The following is a 21,065-nucleotide window of genomic DNA, read 5'->3' on the forward strand; positions in this document are numbered from 1 at the left end:
AGCGGGGCGGAGGCTTGGCTGAGAAGAGGACCAACAAATGGCCGCCAGCCAGGCAGGAGCCACAAAGCGTGGGGAAGTTCCAGGAGAGGACAACTAAGGTCCGAGTAACAACGAGCTATACCATAACCTGCCTACTTTCTGTCTGGAGTCTTCACTCTCGCACCTGTCCTACTCTTCTGCCGACACAATGGTAATTGTAACTATCTCGTGTATCTAGACCCTGCTAACGCAATGGTATAGGTTGTTTTGGCAGCATCCATCTGCACGCGCGGCGGCAAGGCCGTCCTGTCTCGCCAGTTCCGTGAGATGCAGCGATCGAGAATCGAAGGCCTTCTCGCTTCTCTACCCAAGCTCACCGACAGCGGTACCCAGCACACTACCGTCGAGCAAGACAATGTCCGCTTTGTCTATCAGCCCCTGGACGAGCTATACATGGTCCTCATCACCAACCGTCAGTCCAACATTCTCCAGGACATCGACTCGCTACACCTCTTCGCCCAAGTCGTTACCAGCATCTGCAGAAGTCTGGACGAGCGCGAGATTCTGCGCAATGCCTTTGAGCTTCTGAGCGCCTTTGATGAGTTGGTTACTCTGGGCTACCGCGAGAACCTCACCCTGAGCCAGATCAAGACCTTCCTGGACATGGAATCGCACGAGGAGCGCATCCAGGACATCATCTCAAGAGTACGCCGCGCGAGTCGCTGTACAGAACATCACATACTTACACTTCCTGTAGAACAAGGAGCTCGAAGCCACCGAGGAGCGCAAGAGAAAGGCCAAGCAACTCGAGATGCAGCGCAAAGAAGCCACTCGTTCCGGCCGCTCCAACATGCCCAGCGCTCCCTCATACCCCACCTACACGCCTCCGCCTACTCAACCCGCAGTCACCGATACCTACGACTCTTACAACGCCGAGAAGAACAAGTCCTTCCAAAAGTCTCTCCCTGCCCGGGCTAAGGGTATGCAGCTCGGAAAGAAGACAAAGACGACATCCATGTTCGAGCAAGTCCGTGGCGATCTTGGTCCAGAAGCAGAGGCTCCGCTCGTGCCGTCAGCTCCTGCTGTTAGCGCTCCCGTTCAAGCTGCGGCTCCCGCTGCCTCCTCCTCAGATCGCGAGGGTCTTCACATTACCGTCGCCGAAACCATCTCAGCCAAGCTCAGTCGCGAAGGATCTCTGGAGTCATTCGAAGTCAAGGGCGATCTCCAACTTCGCATCACCGATCCTTCCCTTACACAAGTTCAACTCGCCCTCGCATTGGGTGACACTCGTGGCGCACAGCTCAACTCCCATCCCAAGGTTGACAAGGCCGTCTTCAAGAACGACAAGATCATCCAGCTTTCAGACACGTCAAAAGGATTCCCGGCAAACAACGCAATTGGTGTCATGCGCTGGAGACTGGCTGCAAAGGCTGAAGATATCAGCGACCCTCCCATCACCTTTACTGCCTGGGTGAACGAGACTGGCTCTGGCACATACAACATCACCCTCGAATACGAACTGACTGGGGGAGATGCTCTCAACGATGTTACCGTTTCGATACCATACCAAACGAGCGAGCCGTCTGTTTCCAGCTTTGATGCTGTGTATGAGGTTTCTGGCGACAGCATCGACTGGACTATCGGTGACGTGGATGACACCAATGCCAACGGCAGCTTCGAGTTCGAGGCTCAGGCGGAGAGCGAGGCCGAGTTCTTCCCCATGAGCGTCAGTTTCGCAAAGACCAGGCCATATGTTGAGGTCGATGTAAGTTTCATCCTATCTGCTCTCTGTCCTCTTTTTCATAACAGCTATCCAGGTTTCATCGGTGACTCTTTTGAATATGGGCCAGGACATTTCTTTCTCAAAGGATATCAAATCTGTGGCAGATGGATACATGGTCGTGTAAGGGTGTGTGTTCTGTTAGGCGTAATTAAGTTGTGTCACGAAAAGCGAACATGTATTGGCTATGATCCCAGAACGTCAACATCATTTCTACCATCTTGACTGTTTTTGTGACTACCCATGTCTACGACCGCATGGCCTCTTTTCCAAACGTGATGTTGTGCGTATCGCGACTGCCATCTCAAGCCGCCAAGACAATGGACTTTGGGGAGTAAACAACCATTTCCCAGCAACCATCGACATCGACTTTTGCATTCTCGACCCTCCTCAAAATTTCACGAATGTGCATTCGAGTGATTGATGAAAATGGCTGACGAGTGTCGCCTCCCGTTGCAATCAGAGAAGGCACTGTCTTACACCATCAAACCTCATCTTCTCGCCTATTGTCCTCGGACGGATCTGCTTGCGGTTGTCACACAAGATGAAGTAATCGAAGTCTACCGCATTGGCGGCCAACGCGCTTTTGTTGTCAAACGAAAGAGTCCATCCACAGTCGCCGTTGGTCTCGAGTGGATCCGTGATGGTTGGTCTCTATGAATCATCCATGCCTGTGCCGCGATTGACACAATCACAGGCAAATGCTTGGCTGTAGCTCTCAATACTGGTTTCGTGGATATCGTCTCTGGAGAAACTGGAAAGATCATCCGACATGGTGGTGATGATCCGTTCAGTATCGATGCTGCAAATCCGAAGTCAAAGGTCGCACGGGGCGAAATTACCTGTCTAGGTTGGGGCACAGTATCGACACGAGAGAGCATCGAGTCAAAGAAGCCTTCGAAGCCTGCGCTAGATCAATCTATGATCAATGATCTATGGAGTCGCCTTGGACTCGACCCTGATGAGACATCACTCGCGGACGATGAGGACGATGTTGAGACGCAAGGACAAGAAGCTTTGCTCAAAGACCTGCCTCGTCAACTGGCTTTCCTTGATGTCGAGTCGATACTCCCTCGTCTCAGTCCGATCCCGACTCGACATACTGCTAGTGGAAAGTACGACATGTTTGCTACGCAAGTAGCCCTAGACGATTACTTTGATTCCATGCAGAGAAAAGATCGATTGGTGGCCGATGTCATGTTTGTCGGACATGCAGGTGGTAGAAATCGAGTCACTGTAGATGACATTCTCGAGATCAAATACACACCTGCCTTTCCCGGTGAGGGTATCATGTGGCCTATGGATGAGGATGATGATACACCACACTCTCTTGTACCTGTCATGTATACATCACATCCTCGAGCAAAGCATCACGCTATCTTGCGAGCAGATCGTGATGATGAGACACTGGAAGGAGACGATCAAGGCCTCAAGAACCTACACATTACTCTGTTCGACATACCACTCATGTCATCTGGGGGGTCACATCTGCACCTCATCATTTCGCGAACAGCACAGCTTCGTGACTTGTGCGGGTACATATCATGCAGCATTGTGTCGGCCAAAAGCGATTGGACGACCCACACTAATCTTCCCTCTCGGTTCATGGAGAATGTGAACGAGACGTTGGAGGAAAAGGGTGAGGGAGTTTTGGAAGACAACTTGTATCACCTCGCCATGACTGGACATTTCACACCGACGATTCTGGAATGGCTACGGGATGAGCTAGCTGAGCGCGGTCACAAACGCTGGGATCACGCCATGACAACACTTTACAACGAACTCTCCAAGATCCTACATACAAACCTGCTTCCGGTGCTTGAACGGAGTGCTGTGGTCGCAACAAATCTACGAGGTCTGGCTCGATACTATTCCAACACGACACACTTCAACGTATCGCCAGATGTTTTCACTTCTATCCTCTCAACCCTATCATCTCTCCAACTACTCGTTCACGAGACAGTACAGGTACTAGGCACCGAGCAGCGCCAGTTCCGTGCATTCTCGCGATGGCTACGGCACCAAATTGATCTCGCAGCCGCAGATCCAGAGTCACTCAGTGCAAAAGACATGGCCGAGCGAGAAACGCCACAGCTCGATCTCCCCAACACACTCGCGTACCTCGAAGGTGGATTGACCAAAAGTCGACTGAAGGCCATAGTCTTCTCTACACCCTCGGTTGATGATCAAACCAAGCCAGCAACCAAAGACCTCATCACTTGCATCCATAACTCCAGGTCCAACCCTCCTGATCCAGACACTGAACCTCTACTCTCACTCCATCTCTGGAGTTCGCACCTCAACGCCGTCTGCAAATCCGCCCATTACCATATTTCTCTCTGGCACCAGAGCTCCAGACCCACAACTCAAGACATTGGATGCCGAACTAAAGTCACACCCTCCATACTCCCCTACCTCGACATACGCATGCTGGAACCCTCCCCCGGCGTGTTCACCACCTATGTCATCGGTGCCCCTGCACAACCTACATATCAACCTGTCACAGAAGTCTGCGAGTTGGCACTGTGGTATCAAACCATGCAGCCCGATGGAGGAATGGTAAATGGATGGCGACAAATCATTTTACCGTCTTCTTCCCCCACGCCTTCATCCATCTCGGCGCTGAAGTTCCTCGACGACGAAACTTACTTGTGTCTGTTCTGTCATGAAGGAGAGAACTACTTGCTCTGTCTGCCTTATCACTGTCCTTCTGGTGTTGATATTCAAAACCATTGGCGCAGCATGGAAGAGCTTTTCGAGGCAGGTCACGTAGCGCATGTGTTTGAACAAGACTGGACGCCGAAATATCTAGTCGCCAACGGCAGAAAGAAACGGAGGAATTGCGTTGTTGTGGAGAAGAGCAAAAGTCAATGGAAGATTCTTGACTTGGAAGGGTATAGAAGTGGTGAGAGGGGGTTGTCGGTGGAGGAGAGCGATGGAGACGAGGACGAGGAGAGTATGGTGTTTGGTTGAGCAATTTTTGTAAGGGATTACTCGATTATGCAAAAGTCGAAGGTGATTTGATCGAGACTTCTTTTTTGATACTGATTTGATGCTTTCGCTAATCTGTCATTCGGTGTATCTTGGTAACTCGCTAATCCAATACTTCCAAACGCTATAACGATGAGACAAACGAAAACTTCAGGTAGCGTAGCAAATGCTTCAGAAACAATGTCCAAAACTGATCTCACTCCCGTCACTCCTGCGTTCAGGCAACACGAATGACATCACCCCTTAGACTCTCGAATCCTTTCCTTTCCCTCGTCTCAGATGGACATGAACTTCCTGCTGTTCTTTCCCCCCGGATCCTTCACCCAATTCAGGAGAAGACGGATACTGTTGCATGGATCTCCGTGTTCGTCTGCGATGTCTTTCCTCGTAAGATTCCTTGTCTGTGTTTCTTTCACCTGCATCCACCATTCGCGTCAACCGAGCATTCTAGACTCTTTGGCCTTGGTCGCCACCACCATTGGTCTGTTCTTGCGGCTGAGCTGCAGTCTGTCCGTTCGTTGCCCCCAGACTCACAGTGGCAGGCGTAGCTTCGGCAGTAAAACTCGACCTGAAAGCACCGTTGTTTCTGTTTTGTTGATCGACGTTGGTCGTAGTGGCAGCAGCAGGAGAGGCTGAAGCGCCGTTATCGTGGTTGCTGAGGACGCGCAGCAAATCCATTGTACGATCTTGTTGCTGTTGCTGCTGCTGTTGTTGTTGTTGAGTCAAATCTTCAGGGAAAGGTGGTGGGCGCTGGGCAACAGAGACAGTGCTTTGACTGCGATAACCGTCTTCATAGGGTTGAGGCTGGGAAGGCGGTTGAGGGGGTGGATAAGGTTGCTGCTGCTGCGGAACCTCGGGGTACGCAGCTGCTGGGCGCGCAACAAAGTTCGCGACATTGCCTAAGCCTCCAGGCGTGGAAGCCGCAGTGTGAGAAGGGTAATCAAAAGGGCTTCTGGCATCAACATCCATACTGGTGTCGCTGGGAGCGTACTCGGCACTGAATCTTCTGCTGCCATTTGCATATTCATTCGCCAATCTTTCTGCATCGTCAAAGCCTTCTAATCCTTGTACTTCTTGTCGAGAAACGTCTTTCCAGTGGCATCGAGCGTGCTTTTTCGTGCATCCACCACAGGAAGATAGGTTCTTGAGACAATCCATTTTCAGGCGTCTGCAGCGGTCGCAGGGTGGCATGATGCGTGAACCCCGGGGCAGGCTCTCCATGTGGGATTGGCAGATTGCGCGGTAGGGTTGCGAGACTTCTTGCGATGGCGGCAGAGGTTTGGAAAAGTTGTGACGCGGTTGGGATTGAGGTGATTCGTCGCGAGAGTAGTGGGATGCTTGGGCTGCGGCGGCGGCTGCTGCGAGGGCGACGGCGGTGGTGGGGACGGGAGAGACTGAAGTGGATGTCGATTCGAGGGCTGGTCGAGGGTGGTGATTGAAACTTTGCGGCGTTTGGAAAGGAGGCGATTGTGGTTGTTGTGGGATGGACGAGACACGGCGGTTGTCTGGTTGTTGAGGAACTTGTTTAGGCAGAGATTGGAAGTGCTTGAGCAGGTCGTTGCGGATGTGCAAAGCAGGATCGACTTTCTCGGGAGACATGGGCGGCTGCTGTTGAGGCTGCTTCATGGGTGGCTGCTGGTTGGGCGTGTTGTTGACCGAGACAAACGACGGGTGTAGAGCTTGCTGCTGCACTTGGTGGTTGTGCGACTCCTCGGCAGACCTGCGTTCGAGAATGGCCATCCTTCTCCCCTTGAGACGATGAGCCAGTTGACGAGTACGAGCAGCGACTGAATCGGCAGCGGCAGTCACGTCTCTCAAGGCCTTCTCGACGAGCTCGCATGTGGCTACCTCTTTCTCTTCATCTTCCCAGATGGGGAGCGGTGGGATCAGATCCTGGCATCTTCCACTGTTGATGAAGAGGTAGTCTTCCTCGGAGATCTGCACGCGCACCTGCCTCTGAGGGTAGTAGAACTGGCACACACGGCGGCCCTCGCTAAAGGTCGACAGGGTGAACTGTGACGGGTGGGCCTGGGCAAAGTGGACGACATCCAGCCAGGTGACCTGAGGGAGGTCTGACTCTCTTGCGTGCGAATGCGAGGCGATGACTCGCGGAGGCGCATCGAAACAGCGTTCAAAGCGTTTGATCAGGATTGGGCCGAGCGGACGAGCTCCGAGATTGCTGGCCAGCGACTCATGGCGATCCAGAACCTGTGTGTATGACGAAAGCGTCTCCAGCATACCAGGAAGGGTGTCTTCTTTCGAGACGAAGGGGAGGTCGTCGATACATTGTCTGGCGATATAGTTGATCTGTAGCTGGCTGCTTACATTGTTCGTCTTGGGAGCCTTGTTCTGGGGCGTGACTCCTTGTTGCTGGTATTGAGGCAGCGAAGGACTTCTCTTGCGCTTTGCCGCAGGGTTGACTGCATCATATTAGTCGCTTGGGCGTGGTGGGTGATGGTGGACATACTCGTCTGGCGGGAGTCGGTGGGCGGAGCGGCTTCGGACATTGTCAGCGCGGACGGCGGTGGGTGGTGCGCGGTGGGAGGCAGGTAGCGGTGGACGCTGGCGTGTGGTCGAAGGTACTCACACAGCAGCGACGACAACTTGTCACTCTGGTCTGCGCGTGGTTGATGGACGAAGACGACTTGTTGGCCGGTCGGGTGGATTGGTGTGTCGCTGCCGCCAATGCCGCCAACACTCATCACGCTGTCTATTTCGAAGCCTCTGACTGGGCCTTGGCAGCTTGATGGTCGGCCAGGAAGCTCGGCAGTCTGACCACTGCTCTCTCCCGTCTGCCATTCACTGGGACCCGGGTACTGTCTGCTATATGGCAGGGACAGCCTCCTGAAAGCAAGCCTGTCTCAGTCTGGGCCCAGCATGTAGCTGAGCATTCGTCACCGGCCGCGTAGTCCTCCTGCCACCCTCGCATGCCGGCGGAGCGGTGTAAAACGTCCTAAGAGGAAGGTGCTCCTCTCGGGAATAAAACCAAAGCCTGATAGAGCGAGCCAACAACATCATCTGCGAACCTAATCTGACACGCGTACATGAAGCGAAGAGACAAGCTCTATCGGTGGCAGTTTGCCAGTGACGCTTGACCAGTGACCATGCTCGTCCAAACGCCTATTTGCGCCTCCAAATTCATTTTCAGGCTATCACGGCACGTCACAAAAAGACGCATCCCACCTGCATCGCTGAGCGGAACTCCCAAGGCGCACTGACCCGCACCGCGCCATCGTCACTCGCCCACCGCTTTCTCCTCCCCTCTGGCTCCTCCCCGCTGCGTGCGCTTCTCCGCCGAGCTCAGACTCCGCCATCCAAGCACAGCTGAATACGTCAGATTTCTACCTCTCGCGCAACACATCTCACACACCACAAACAACAATGTCAGAACGTGGTCAATTCAGAGGTGGCAACCGAGGAGGAAACCGCGGTGGAAACCGTGGAGGAAGAGGAGGCAACCGCGGCGGTGCTCACAACAACAACAACTCATCGCATAACAACGACTCGGAAACACCCCGCCCAAAGAAGGAGAATATCCTGGATTTGAACAAGTACATGGACAAGGAGATCCAGGTCAAATTCAGTGGAGGAAGAGAGGGTGAGTCTGTCTTTTGTCCTTGCGGCGAGAAAGAGGAAGATGGGGGGGTGTGGCTGGCGCATTCATAAATGCAGACTTGGGCGCATGCGTATGGGGAGCGAAGCAACAGAAATGCTGATATATGTCAAATCACAGTCACCGGAACACTCAAGGGCTACGATCAACTCATGAACCTCGTCCTCGACGACGTCAAAGAAATCACAAGAGGTATGCGACAACCTCTCGATCCCTCAACACCTCCACCTCTTGCTCTTCTCACCGTCTTACAAACCATCTCCACCACTTTAATTACTATACAAGAGCCAAACCAGAGCTAATTGAAGTAAAGATGACGAAGGCAACACCTCCTCCCGACCCCTCGGTCTTCTGGTCGCCCGCGGAACTCTCCTTGTCCTCATCTCCCCTCTTGACGGCAGCGAGGAAATCGCAAATCCCTTTGTGCAAGCCGAGGAAGAAGGCGCTGCTACCATCTAAGTACGCAAACGAGCGAAAGACCATGCACAGCGAAACGCTACAACAGAAACGTCCGCATACGAAGCATATACATTTGTCCTCGCCAGAGTAATCTCAGCGCAAGGACAAAAAGATTCAAGAGATAGGTGGGAAATGCAGGTTTGCGCGCAGGAAAGCAGTCGAACGGCGCAACTCGACTCTAGATGGAGGGCTCTCTGCTCTCGCTGACCACAAATTTCGCTGGTCGAGAGTATCACCCTGTCTCTCTCACCGCCGTCAATCCCCAACATCCTTTTTTCACTAGGCGACCAGAGAGAGCACTTCGATAGATGCCCAGCCTATTCATAAAGGTCATGCCAGAAAAAAAATGCCAAAAACTGTTTACAATGCCGTTGTAGTCTTGCGCGACACTTATTGGATTTCTTCGGAGCCTCTGTCACGGTAACGACATGCATCAACTTCAGTGGTCAAAGCTGATTCCAAGCATGGTATCGTCAACTGCCACTTCGCCTCCCGTCTTTGCCAGTATCACCTGTAGATGACAGCTCGAGAATTTCTCTGATCGCGCGAGCTAACACGAACGATTCCAGTCACTCGAGAATCAAGCTGAGGATGCTCCTTTCAACTAGGTTGATGTGCCTTCCTTGCTTGGTCGGTGTGTAGCCCTATTCGGCTCTTCGGTCCCTCATCATACAATCGCTTGCCGACTTTCCTCTTCATCGTACAGTCGTTCACAGAATGGGATCCACTGAACAAGAGCCAGTTGGAACAGTTCGTATCTGGTATACCGGAGCATACTATGCCCTGCCTATCGGCCAGCTTCAGCCGAGAGGAGCTGTCAGGTTTGGTCCGCGCCCTGCCAGGAATCGACAGGCTCTCTGAGGAGTTAGTGATGACGGATAAAGAGACTGCGATCCCTACTCTCTACGACCTAAAAAAGGCTTATCTACTATATACACTCCTACTACGCTGATGGACCTTAACCAGTCACTATTAGTTCGCTCGCTCTATAAAGAGGGCAAGATACTGACCTATCTGCAGCGGTTTAATGCTGCTAAGCAATAACGACGAAGAGGAAGAAGCATTGGAGTTTCCTCGGTCCGGACACAAAGCGCCAGCTCTCGACTACGACAACCGCCGTATCTTGCAAAGCAGCAAGCTACCGGTCAATGATGACGAGGAAGAGGAAGAAGCATTGAGGTTTCCTCGATCGAAACACAAAGCGCCAGTCCGTGTCGACGCAGTGAGATTTGCCTATTCGATACCGGAAGCCACCGCCCGGCCTCACACTCGTCGCCATGTCTTGCGCACTGCCAAACTACCAGCCAATGATCGCAAAGAGAAGGAACCGCTGGGCGTTGCTTCCTCGAAGCGAAAGGGCGCAGATATTGTTCGCAATGCCCGCGATGCAGAGGTCATCACTCTGTCAAGTGATGGCGTTGACAATGGAGGCAAGTGGAAGCACGTCCACGCTGCGGATGTCATCACACTGTCAAGTGATGGCGTTGGCGAAGGGGAATCAAGGCTTCGTCAGACTTCAAGTCTAGCGCGTGATGCGGACAACGCCCTCGACGTCGCCATGGGGTGGTGTGAGGACAACATTTGGGCTTTTCACTCCTTCCTGAATTCAGTTTTCTTCTCACCAAGCCTTATACGAACGACAACGTCCAACCGACCAGATCGATCATGGTATTGCCGGACAAACTCGCTCAGTTGAACCCAGTTGCTCGATATTCCATTCACGACCATAGAGACGAGCAGTGGTCGGCAGCCATGCATTTTGGCGTACAACAACTGATCCGTATTGTTCAGTGTTGCATGAGCGGCAGTTCGAGCACGAACGGCCAAGTCCATGACCTGCCTCTGTGTGAGGGCGCCCGTGGCGGGATGGTTTGCTTCGACTCGACTCATCTCAGTTGCAGGATCCGCTGCAAAGAATGGCACCAGACGCCCTTTACAACCCCGTGAGGATAGAACAGCAAATGACTTGAGATCGACGTTGTTGCTCTTTTGCAGCGCAGTAGCCGCTCTGATGGCAATGCGCATAACCCTCTCAGCGTATGCAGTACGAAAGTCCTTTCTCCAGGAAGAGAATCGAAACTGGAATATGGCATGAGACCTCCGAGGGGTAGCCACATCGAACGCAGACTTGATCTCCTCGAAGTTAGGTAGAAAGTGGAAGTCTGGAGAGGCGTTGATGTGGATATCGTCAACGTGCCAAAGGAGACCACGCTTTCTTGTTGGTAGCATGAACGTTAGAATCTTCCGTTTTGCTATAACCATATGGTTGCTGCAGATGCGCAACGAGCATGGCTTCTGAGGTAAACCCCAACTTGCATATAGCACAATCGAAAGAGCTACGCGTCTTGTAGTGCTGCTTGCCACGGTATCTGATCCAGTGTGCGAGGGTAAAACGGGTGAGGTTTCGAGTCCGATCAGTGGTGCATAATTGCGTGGCTTTCGTTGTACATTTGTATGGCGCTTCGACTGCTAGCTTCTGCATTGATGGGCAGCTGCCGTTGTTGTAGTGCATATAGCGGTGGTGTCCATCTAGAAAACCCCGCCCACCATCAAACCGACACAAGATACCACGCGACGCGAAGTATTCCCAATGAGCGGGAGCGTTAAGATGGCGGTAGAACAGATACAGAGGGAACGTATGGTCAAATAAGTCTCCGCAGACAGGACAGATGAAGGTCGCATATCCTGATCCTGCGATGTCGATGATCTGAGCGGCGATTTGGTCTTGGAGCGCCATATCAGTCTGGTGTCTTATGATCGTCTGGGGGTAGTCTGGAGGGTCTGTGTGAACAGTGGCGGTCGCCTCAGGAGGTGGGGCGTCGTTGTCGACAAGCTCTTCATCAGAGTCCTCTTCAGTACCATCTTCATCTAGCTTATCGGTATGGCTGGCAGATTGCACGTCGAAAGATGTCACAACTCGATGCAACACCGAAGCCTCGCCGAAGCTTGATCTGTCTAGCCGATGTGGAGATGATGTGAGACGGGTGTCGTAGGACGTTGCTAACGATACATTGCGAATGCAAAGCTCCCATGCCCGGTTGATATCAGATTGAGTTTTGCATTGCAGTTTGTGCTGCCTCAGCTCGGGGTCGGCAGGGTATTAACATAGTTCCATCGAATGAATAATCCCTATGGAAAGCAACAATCTGGATGCACCGGACAGATTCCCTCAACATTCAGTAGAAATGACACCATTATAGGTGACTTTGGCACACAGCATCTTGTAGTGTGCATTTTTACCTGCATCCTCACGTCCAGCGTCCACGTGATACTATAGACTACCGATGTGGTCAAATGGCATTTCGTAGATGTCACATCTGACTGTCACTGTCTGATAGTCGAAGCCATGGATGCGCTTGTAGTGAAGGATGAAGTTGGGCTCGGACAACAAGGCTCTGTCAGAACTGCAAAGGCCACATGTCCTGGGGAACGTGTGTATCTGGACATTGCAGATAAGTGCTTTTGGCGGGCAAACTCATCCGCGAGACCAGCCTGGCATCCAAAGTCACACGTGAAATGGGCCAAGCGGTAGAATTTATCTGCGTGAGTGGTCGTGTGTTTGTAGAACTCCTCACTGGTACACGCGTGGTCCGAAGTCTTGCCATGGCATGAAGGCGCAGGATAGACAAAGCGAGCAGAAGGAGTGCCTAGTAGTTGAGGGGTGGTGGACGCCAGACGTGAGAACAGTTTGAGGATCTGAGGTTCATGTACGTCGGACGGTGTGTGGTCGAGCTCTCCATCTTCCTGTTCACACGAGTCTGGTACCTCACGTCCGCCGCCGCTGTCAACTGAGATGTGTTCGTATGTGTACTTTGGCCTAGCTCTTTTAGGGAGAGGGGGAAGGCGCGGACTGGAGTCAAGAGGGGCCGATCGCTTGTTGTGAGAGCCTTGGACAGAACCAGAGACAGGAGCGGAGCTAGACGAAGTGTACGAGCGAGCGTCCTTGTGTTGCTTAGAGGCGGAGGACTTTAGGGCAATGGCAGGCTTAGAAGAAGCGTACGAGCGAGCGTCCTTGTGCTGCTTAGAGGCGGACAAGGCTGAACCGAGAACAGACTTAGGTAATGCAGATGCCTGTAATGATCGTAAAGTATCTGAAGCAGAGTTACTTAGCTTCGCATGCCTAGAATGTGGCTTCGGCAACGTAGAACTGCGGGCGTCCTCGCCTCTCTTGATATCAGAAGCACTCGAACCAACAACACACCCAGGAACGATCACAGAGCGAGTGTCTTTCGGTTCTTCGAGGCCTTTGGATACTGTAGAGGAGCGACTAGAAAATGACGTAGAAAATGGCTTGGACTGGAGTAAACGTAGAGTGTCCAAAGCCGACGCGTTCGTTCTCGATGAAGGGGTACGACGGTGTGATGCTGGAAAGGAATCTGCATTGTCGCCTGAGTGTGAGTTGACTGAGTTCCTTCCTTGAACACTAGAGGCGTGTTGCTGAGGTGAAACCGGCGAGCTCATGCCATCAGAAGGTGCCAATCGATCAGATACATGTTGCTGAGGTGAAAGAACCTTTGCCTTTCCTTTGGAGTCAAAGTGGAGTTCTAGGCGACTGAGACTGCTCGAATTAGCATGTGCGAATGGGAGTAGGCACACACAAGGAGAAGGGGTGATGCAGTTACAAAACTTGTATCATAATCTGAAGCAATTCATTACACTATAAGAATCGTCAAACCCTCAAAATTTCAGCTGAACGCTCGTTACTCTCTTGATCAATACCGCTCAAGCAATGCGAACATTGGCTCCATGGCTGTCGCCGTAAGGGTGGTGATCAACATCCGAACCACGCTCCCTCAAGACGCTAGCAGGAGGGTCCTTGTGGAGACGGTGACGGCCAGAGCCATCGGTGGAAATAGTCTGGTGTCCCTTCTCCTCAATGCCAGAATAGCCGGAACCTGAAGCAAGAGAATGCTCTCTCTGCTCATCGAGCGAGGGCTCGAAGCTAGCTCCTGCAGCGGGAATAGAGCCTTCGGCAGCGCGAGCCTCAAGTTCGCGTTGGTGACGCTCGTGAGCAGCAATGTCTGCTTCCTGAAGACGGCCCTGTTGGCGCAAGTCCTCCTCAGGCTCGTGCTTCTTGTCGCGGTGGAGGAAGCCGAGAAGACCGTGCTTCTTCTTCTCCGGGTGCTCGTTCTCCCTGGTAGCCTTCTCAGCTTCCTTCTCGGATCTGTCGGCCTCCTTCTCACGTTGCTTCTCGGCCTTCTCGAGATCGTGCTTGTGCTTCTTTTCTTCCTTCTCGTGGGCAGCAGCAGCAGCAGCGGCGAGCTTCTTCTGCTCGTGCTCGCGGTCTTTGGCAGCGGCCTTCTCCTGCTTGGCGATCTCGTGCTCGCGTTCCTTCTGCTGGTGCTTCAGGTCTTTGTCCATCTGGTGCTGTTGGGCCTTCTGTGCCTTCTCAGCCTCGTGAGCTTGTTTTCTGGCCAGCTTCTCTTGCTCCTTAGGATCAAGAGCCTCGTAGGCGCCATAGCCTGCCGCGCCAGCGCCACCGGCCACAGCAGCGTCACGGCCGAGGTGATGACGTTCTTCTCTTTGATGTGCAAGCACGGGATCGTGATTAGGGTCTGCGACAACGTTGGCGGTGTTGGTGGAGCGAGGATCGAAGGTAGAAGTACTGAGATTGTTGCCAGTTGTATTGCCGTGGGTGGTTCCGGCAGCATTACCATGGTGCTTGCTGTACTCATAGGCACCTGCGCCTGCCGCACCTGCGCCTCCAACGAGGGCTGCATCACGGCCGAAGTGGTGCTCGTTCTGCTTGGACAAATCAGAGTCGACGCGAGGGTCGGCGCGATTCATCATTTCGCTCTGGTGAGCACCAGCAGTGTTAGTCGAGCGAGGATCGGAGATCGGGGTTCCGACGGCAGATCCTGCAGGAGCATCATGGTGTCTGCTCTGCTCATACGCGCCTGCTCCGAGAGCACCTGCACCGCCAGCAAGAGCAGCGTCTCTGCCATAATGGTGTCCTGATTGTTGTTGTGTCAGAGCAGGGTCGGTGTTGGCAGAGCGGGAGGCGAATGGAGACTCAAGAGTGCTCTGAGGATTGGTGCCGTGATGGGTGCCGTGCTCGTGAGAAGCGACACCTGCACCACCTGTGCCACTGGCCATGGCAGCTTCATAGGCACGTTGACGCTCCACTCTCTGCTGCTCAAGAATTGGGTCATGGTTCGGATCAACCACGTTGCTAGTGTTCGTCGACCTCGGATCGAATGCAGATTTGCCAATGTTCTCAGTAGGGCGCTCGTGCTTGTTCAACTCGTAAGCACCTACGCCGGCCGCCCCAGCGCCCCCAGCCAGAGCAGCATCTCTGCCATAATGGTGCTCATTCTGCTTGGACAGATCAGAGTCAACACGAGGATCAGCACGGTTCATCATGTCGCTCTGGTGAGGACCAGCGGTAGTTCTGTCCTTCATCTTCTCGGGCTCAGGCTGGACGCGAGGGTCGATAACGTTCATGAGGTTGCTCTTGTGAGGACCAACAGTCTTGGAAGCAGGGTCGGTCTCAGTGCGGCCGCCGTGGTTGTAACCCTGAACTTGGGAACCAGCAACTCCGGCGCCGCCAGCCAGAGCAGCATCTTTGCCATAGGACTGACCACTGGCGGTCTCGGATGCGTTGACTCCATGGCCCGGCAAAGACTCTCTATTGTAGGACTGGCCGCTAGCCGTCTGGGCTGCGTTCACGCCCTGACCTGATGATGCGCCAGAGTGGTGTTGGGCTTCATAGACACCTAGCCCAGCTGCCCCAGCGCCGCCAGCCAGAGCGGCATCTCGACCATAGGAATGACCACTGGCGGTATCTGCTGCATTCACGCCTTGGCCGGAAAGACCGCCAGTGCGCTGACCTTCATGGGTAGACTTGTTCGAGCTGCCGTACATCAGGTTGGGAATACGGGTAGCTTTGTCTCCAGAGGCGGCAGAGGGATCGAAGCGCTGATCATCGTAACCCTCATTCTCGTGAGAAGGTCTGTAAGATCCACCCAGACCGGCAGCGCCAAGTCCACCGCCTACAAGGGCGGCATCTCTACCCAAGTGATGCTCTCTGGATGTGTCGGATGGAACGTCTCTTGAGCCGGTGGTATCAGAGGGGTGACTGCTGAGTGGGAAGGAGCGATCGGTGGTAGACGGAGACGCAACAGCCGAGGTGCTACGGTTGTTGTATGCGTCTGGCTGCGATCTCTGGCTACCAGGCAATGCAGCGTCGAGAGCACGTTCGCGTTCCTGTCTCTGCTGCTCGAGCAGGGGATCGTAGTTAGGATCCTCGACCTTGGCAGTGAGGTTGTTCTGGTGGTGGGCACCGATTCCAACAGCTCCAGCGGCTCCAATAGCTCCAGCGCCGAGTGCAGCGTCTCTACCGTAGTGGTGGCCGCTAGTTGAGTCTGTTGTGCTGCTTCCTTGACCAGGCAATGCAGAAGCGCGCTGCTCGGCTGTGTAGGCACCGGAACCAAGGCCTGGGGAGCCTGATGTCAAGCTTGATTCCAAACGGCCGTCTCTTGTACGCTCGTGAGATTCAAGACCGTTGTCTGAAGGGAATTCACCGGGTACGTGAGGGTCGAGCATGTTGGCAATGTCTGTGCCGTGGGGACCGTGCTGATGGTGAATATATCCGGGAACAGGCGCCTCTTGGGCCTCGTAGCAGGGGTCGCCGTTGTAGTTATGGCCAAGACCTCTGTGTGCATGTGAGCTGTTCACGAAACCACTGGGGTCCATGGTCTCCTGTTGAGTGACTCTGGGGCGGGCCTGTCCAACAGGGGTGGCACTTCTGACAGGAAGTGTCTGCTGAGGTGCGGCCAAACCACCCGAACCGCCTGAGGTGGCATAATCTGTGAATCCTGTACCCTCAATGTTGCGAGGCTCCTGACCGGCTCCAACGACACCTGATCGGATACTTGCTGTGCTGGCATTTTCCGAGATCGGTGGTCTGGAACCGGTGTTGCTCTGAAGATCTAGGACATTCTGTCTAAGGTCCGTGTCATGGGTGCTGGATCCAGGAGCGTGGTGGGTAGCAGCAGCGCCATCTCTGGTAGTGGAGCTGGTGGTGGAGTTGGTATCGTTATACATGACGTTTTCGTCCTGCTTGTGTCCAGGAGACCTTTGGAGACAGGTCAGCTACTAGTATGCGATCAGCGGCAGAACAGAGCTTACAAAATCTTCTTGAGCTTCTCCATGTTGGTGTTCGTTAGATATGGGTCGTCACTGGGGGAATGTGTTGTTTCGTAGTATCGTCAAGTACGGTCTCGGTCGTTAAGATTATAATTCGGATGAACTGCGAGTGTGAATGGGTCAAGAATGGAAGGTGGCAGGTCGAGTGCCCTGCTTTAAACAGGAAGGGACGACACAACGAGGATGACGTCGTCGAAACTTCCACTTCGAGCTCTGCATCACAGCGATTCAAGGCACTTTCATGCAGGAAAACGGGCGCTGGAAACCTGCACGATCACTGCTGCGACCAATCCGCTCCGCTACAGAAGCTTGATCGAACCACATTCCGCGTCTGTGGCTGAAGCGAGCACCATTTCCTGCCTCCAAATTACTCTTCTGTCGATGAACTACTCAAGACGCGGGAGCGAAACAAGGACTCAGTGACGCGGCGATCGTCAGTTTGCGTCGACGGCGGGGTACTGATCTACCGAGCTATCGTGCGGCGTCGATGGCTTGACATGTTTGCTCTGTGGCTGGACTGTCTTGTTTCCTTCATGTTGGCAACAGTTGCTGGGACGGCCAAAGGCCGCACGTGAGTCCGCTGCATTCCACTCGCCGACTCAGCCATCCATGGCAGGCTGCGGGTGAGAACACCGTCTGGAAAGGTCGTCTCTTCCTCTGCAGCATCCTCACCAACGATGGTACCCCAGGTATCTGTTGTTCAAACGCCGACGCTCGTGTACGAGCATCTACCGGTAAGTCGAAACCACATTCATCCGGACACGATGTCTGTGTGTGTGCGCGAGAAGAACAAGCACAGTAAGCAAGGTAAGTAAGAGTGGGTGTCTTTTCGTTGTTCGTCTGTTCTCACCCCCAATGATTCAAAAACCTGGCATGCATGTTCGTCTGGCGTCAGGCCTCGAAGTGAGACCTGCCCCAGACGCATGGGCTTCGAGAACGCTTCTTTTGCATATCGATCGTCGCTATCGTCGCTGATGTCAATCTCGGGGGTAATCATCTCTTGAGAGGCCTCCAAGTCCGACGACCACAGAGCAAACATTCTTCAGCCTTCTGTCATTCAAGCCTTCTCCATACTCCTCCGCACTTTCCCTCCTCTACATAAGTAAGGCCGAATACCGCCGAAGGCAGCGTCGGGCGGTAGTTCTCGACCAGGGCCTTTTGAGAACCGTGCGCCGTGTCGAAAGAGTGGGGAGAGACGCAAGTCCTCCGCAACCTACACCCGCACCTTGAGACGGCACTTTCTTGTTCCTCCTCATGTCAATTGTCTTCCTTGTCCTCTTTTCCCTATCTCGAATACATACCGTATTGCCCTCAATCAATCACCGCCTTTCATCAACCCAAGACTCACCTTTCATTGTCCAAACAACGAACAAAGCCGACCACAACGGGCCGCACGTCATAATCGTAAATTAGCCGCGACCAACCGACCGTTCAAACTCCTGCGCCTTCATAACAGAACAAAGGGTCTTTGTGATCCCACGTTTCTGACACGAGGAGCCGTGTATCCCTATTGTCTCCACGCAAGTGGTACATTGATATTCGGCCACCGCACACCTCAATCGTCGATCCGGCGACTTCCGCATCATACACAATCCACACGACCATGGCGTTCCGCGAGCGCATCAAGAAAGCCCTACGAAAAGCCTCTCCCAACTCTTCAATCCACAAGGACTCCACGACAGACTCGAACAGAAGCCGAGAACGATGGCCGTCAAACGTATACAAGCCTGGGGAAACAATGCCTCGAGCAAAGTACCGTGCCCCGGTCAAAAAAGAACACAAGGAGAAACTCGAATCCTTCAGTTTTGCATCAGCCTGGAGGAGAAAGAGTTTTATGAGCGAATACAGTCCCATGGGCACAAGAATGCCCAGTCGACGAGCGAGTCTGATCAGCAGAAAGAGTTTCGGAGGCAGAAGCAGTTTGAGAAACAGCATGAATATGAGCAGGAGGAATAGTGTTTCAGGAGGCGTGAAGAGCGGTCGCGAAAGTCTGGAAGTACCGCGAGAGAGACATGCAGCTCTTGCACCTGCATTGTCGACAGAGATAGAAGCAGATGGCGACGACGATGTCACAAATGGTATGTTTAGCGACTGTGCACCCATCGCGAGGATCTAGCTAATAGTCAATCTCAGTCGGTCTCTCGCGGGTTCAGTCCAGAGAAGACAAACCGCATCGTCCCGTTTACTCCCGCCGTCAAACCGCCGAGTTCAGAGTCAGAGCTCCCACCAAGGCATCACCGCTCGCACAAACAACGGAAGCATCCACGTCAACACCATCACAAGCGCAGCAAGCAGCTGCTTTTGCTCACGACCACACACCCTTCACCGAAGAAGAGCTGGCGAGAGCACTACAACGCAGTCATCTCGAGATCTCGGCTCACTGAAGATGGCACCGACACGAAAAATTGAATATAATGAGGCGTTTGGGGTGGGCATTGCATTTGGGTCAAGGTATACACACATATGGGATATGGAGTTCGCTCATTCGTTTTGAGCTGGGTCTGGCGTTCAGAAACTTTGCTCAAATTGCCAATACGGTATTTTCTATTGCTCATATTTGTTTCTGCTAACCTTTTCTCGCAATCCTGTTGCCTATACTGTTATACATCTGTCTGATCTCGTCAAGCTCTCCAGCGATGTTGCTCAAAGGAGGTGCTGCAATGTGCGACAACGTGTTGAGTGCTACCGGAATTTTAGTCATCAATTGGTTCTGTGGTGTAGTTGGTTATCACTTCTGTCTAACACACAGGCGGTCCTGAGTTCGAGCCTCAGCGGAATCATTGTTTTGTCTGTTTTGTGCGATGTGTTTTGGTTAGCGATCGATCGCTGGTTGTTCAGCAACAGAAACTGTACGAAGAATTTGGATTTTTTGTTCTCTAGGAAGGTGCGGACGGCGTGATTTTCATTGTTTGCAACGCCGGCACCTGCACCAATCAGGGTTGAACGCATTCTTCAAACTCCTTGGTAATCAAGGTCCGTCGACCTACCAATACAGGCAAAGTGTTGGTGAAAGGTGCTTGATAGTCAGGTTTGGCATTACTGGCCTCGGCATATGATATGTGTTTCCTCTACCTCCGCTCGAGATGTCCATCACCTGCGGCCGAAACCTAGCTGATCAATTCCTGTGGGCATCTCGTGATGATGCTTTCACCGCATCGGCTATATGGCACTGTGGGGATAACAACGCCTTGGTAAAGGTAATATAAGTACACGATGTCCAGCACTTCATTGCTCCTTCGTTCACTTGACACAAATTCACTTCGATAATCAATCGGAACATGTCTGGCCTTTACATCGACTCCACCCCATCCGAGGTCTCCCAGGCCGATGGACTCCATCTGTTGACCTTCAACACGCCCAATGGCCAGAAAGTGCAGATTGTACTCCACGAACTGGCCCTCCTCTACGGTACTAGATTCACATTCACCCCCATCAAGCTTTTTGAAGGCACCCAAAAGCAAGACTGGTTCCTTCGCTTGAACCCCAATGGCAAAATCCCAACTCTGGTAGACAACACAGACAATAGCCATCCTGTTCCCGTCATGGAAACAACAGCCGAAATGCTATACCTCGTCGAAAAGTACGACAGAGATCACGAACTCAGCTTCTCAGACCCACTCGAGCGCGCGCAAATGATTCAATGGCTGTTCTTCTGGCATGGCTCCGGTCAACCGATTCAAGGCCAATTAATCTGGTTCAGCAAATTTTCAAAGGAAAAGAATCCTCAAGCTATCGAGCGTTTCCACAATGAAAGTCTGCGTATCTTTGGTGTGTTTGAACTTCATCTCTCCGGCAAGAACAGTGATGGAAATGCTAGAGAGTATTTGGCAGGCAACGGCAAGGGGAGATACAGCATTGCGGATATCGGAGTTTGGCCTTGGGTTGCGAAGTGGGAATTCGGAGGCTTTACCAAGGAGGAGATGGATGCGTTCCCGAGTTTACATGCTTGGGTTAACAGAATCAAGGATAGAGAGGCGGTCAAGGAGGGCACCGATGACAAGTATGGCAAGATGTTCTAGATGTACAAATGAATAGGGCAATGTTGTATTTCGTGAACTTTGCAAAAGCCGTAATGGGGCATCGATAAAAATAGGT

The 21,065-nt window shown here is 52.9% G+C and overlaps 8 protein-coding genes across 8 annotated transcripts; 6 read left to right on the top strand and 2 right to left on the bottom strand.

Annotated features, from left to right (window-relative positions):
* Nucleotides 1–187: 187 nt before the first annotated feature.
* On the top strand, nt 188–1,886 carry M436DRAFT_76813 (uncharacterized protein; the record flags this gene model as incomplete). The annotated part of the gene is made up of 4 exons (XM_013567317.1): nt 188–190; nt 241–684; nt 737–1,744; nt 1,797–1,886. 4 exons carry the CDS (start codon nt 188–190, stop codon nt 1,884–1,886), a joined length of 1,545 nt encoding a protein of 514 aa, XP_013422771.1.
* Nucleotides 1,887–2,188: 302 nt separating this feature from the next.
* M436DRAFT_58167 (uncharacterized protein) lies at nt 2,189–3,955 on the top strand (the record flags this gene model as incomplete). The annotated part of the gene is made up of 3 exons (XM_013567275.1): nt 2,189–2,405; nt 2,457–2,867; nt 3,123–3,955. Coding segments are annotated over 3 exons (1,461 nt in total), but the record flags the coding sequence as incomplete, so codon positions are not given.
* Nucleotides 3,956–5,197: 1,242 nt separating this feature from the next.
* Nucleotides 5,198–7,257, bottom strand: M436DRAFT_58227 (uncharacterized protein; the record flags this gene model as incomplete). The annotated part of the gene is made up of 2 exons (XM_013567285.1): nt 5,198–7,170; nt 7,218–7,257. The coding sequence occupies 2 exons, from the start codon at nt 7,255–7,257 to the stop codon at nt 5,198–5,200; spliced, it is 2,013 nt and encodes a 670-aa protein (XP_013422739.1).
* Nucleotides 7,258–8,131: 874 nt separating this feature from the next.
* M436DRAFT_86290 (U6 snRNA-associated Sm-like protein LSm7) lies at nt 8,132–8,822 on the top strand (the record flags this gene model as incomplete). Its single annotated transcript, XM_013567318.1, has 3 exons — nt 8,132–8,348; nt 8,484–8,555; nt 8,677–8,822. The coding sequence occupies 3 exons, from the start codon at nt 8,132–8,134 to the stop codon at nt 8,820–8,822; spliced, it is 435 nt and encodes a 144-aa protein (XP_013422772.1).
* Nucleotides 8,823–9,539: 717 nt separating this feature from the next.
* M436DRAFT_86291 (uncharacterized protein) lies at nt 9,540–10,518 on the top strand (the record flags this gene model as incomplete). Its single annotated transcript, XM_013567319.1, has 2 exons — nt 9,540–9,643; nt 9,843–10,518. The coding sequence occupies 2 exons, from the start codon at nt 9,540–9,542 to the stop codon at nt 10,516–10,518; spliced, it is 780 nt and encodes a 259-aa protein (XP_013422773.1).
* Nucleotides 10,519–14,099: 3,581 nt separating this feature from the next.
* On the bottom strand, nt 14,100–16,975 carry M436DRAFT_28974 (uncharacterized protein; the record flags this gene model as incomplete). The annotated part of the gene is made up of 3 exons (XM_013567245.1): nt 14,100–15,607; nt 15,653–16,899; nt 16,953–16,975. Coding segments are annotated over 3 exons (2,778 nt in total), but the record flags the coding sequence as incomplete, so codon positions are not given.
* A 1,598-nt stretch (nt 16,976–18,573) lies between these two features.
* On the top strand, nt 18,574–19,354 carry M436DRAFT_68035 (uncharacterized protein; the record flags this gene model as incomplete). The annotated part of the gene is made up of 2 exons (XM_013567301.1): nt 18,574–19,048; nt 19,104–19,354. 2 exons carry the CDS (start codon nt 18,574–18,576, stop codon nt 19,352–19,354), a joined length of 726 nt encoding a protein of 241 aa, XP_013422755.1.
* An 894-nt stretch (nt 19,355–20,248) lies between these two features.
* M436DRAFT_58121 (glutathione S-transferase) lies at nt 20,249–20,989 on the top strand (the record flags this gene model as incomplete). Its single annotated transcript, XM_013567264.1, has 1 exon — nt 20,249–20,989. The coding sequence occupies one exon, from the start codon at nt 20,249–20,251 to the stop codon at nt 20,987–20,989; it is 741 nt and encodes a 246-aa protein (XP_013422718.1).
* Between the last annotated feature and the right edge of the window lie 76 nt (nt 20,990–21,065).

The sequence above is a fragment of the Aureobasidium namibiae genome, assembly GCF_000721765.1.
Source record: "Aureobasidium namibiae CBS 147.97 unplaced genomic scaffold scaffold_27, whole genome shotgun sequence".
Classification (NCBI taxonomy): Eukaryota; Fungi; Ascomycota; class Dothideomycetes; order Dothideales; family Saccotheciaceae; genus Aureobasidium; species Aureobasidium namibiae.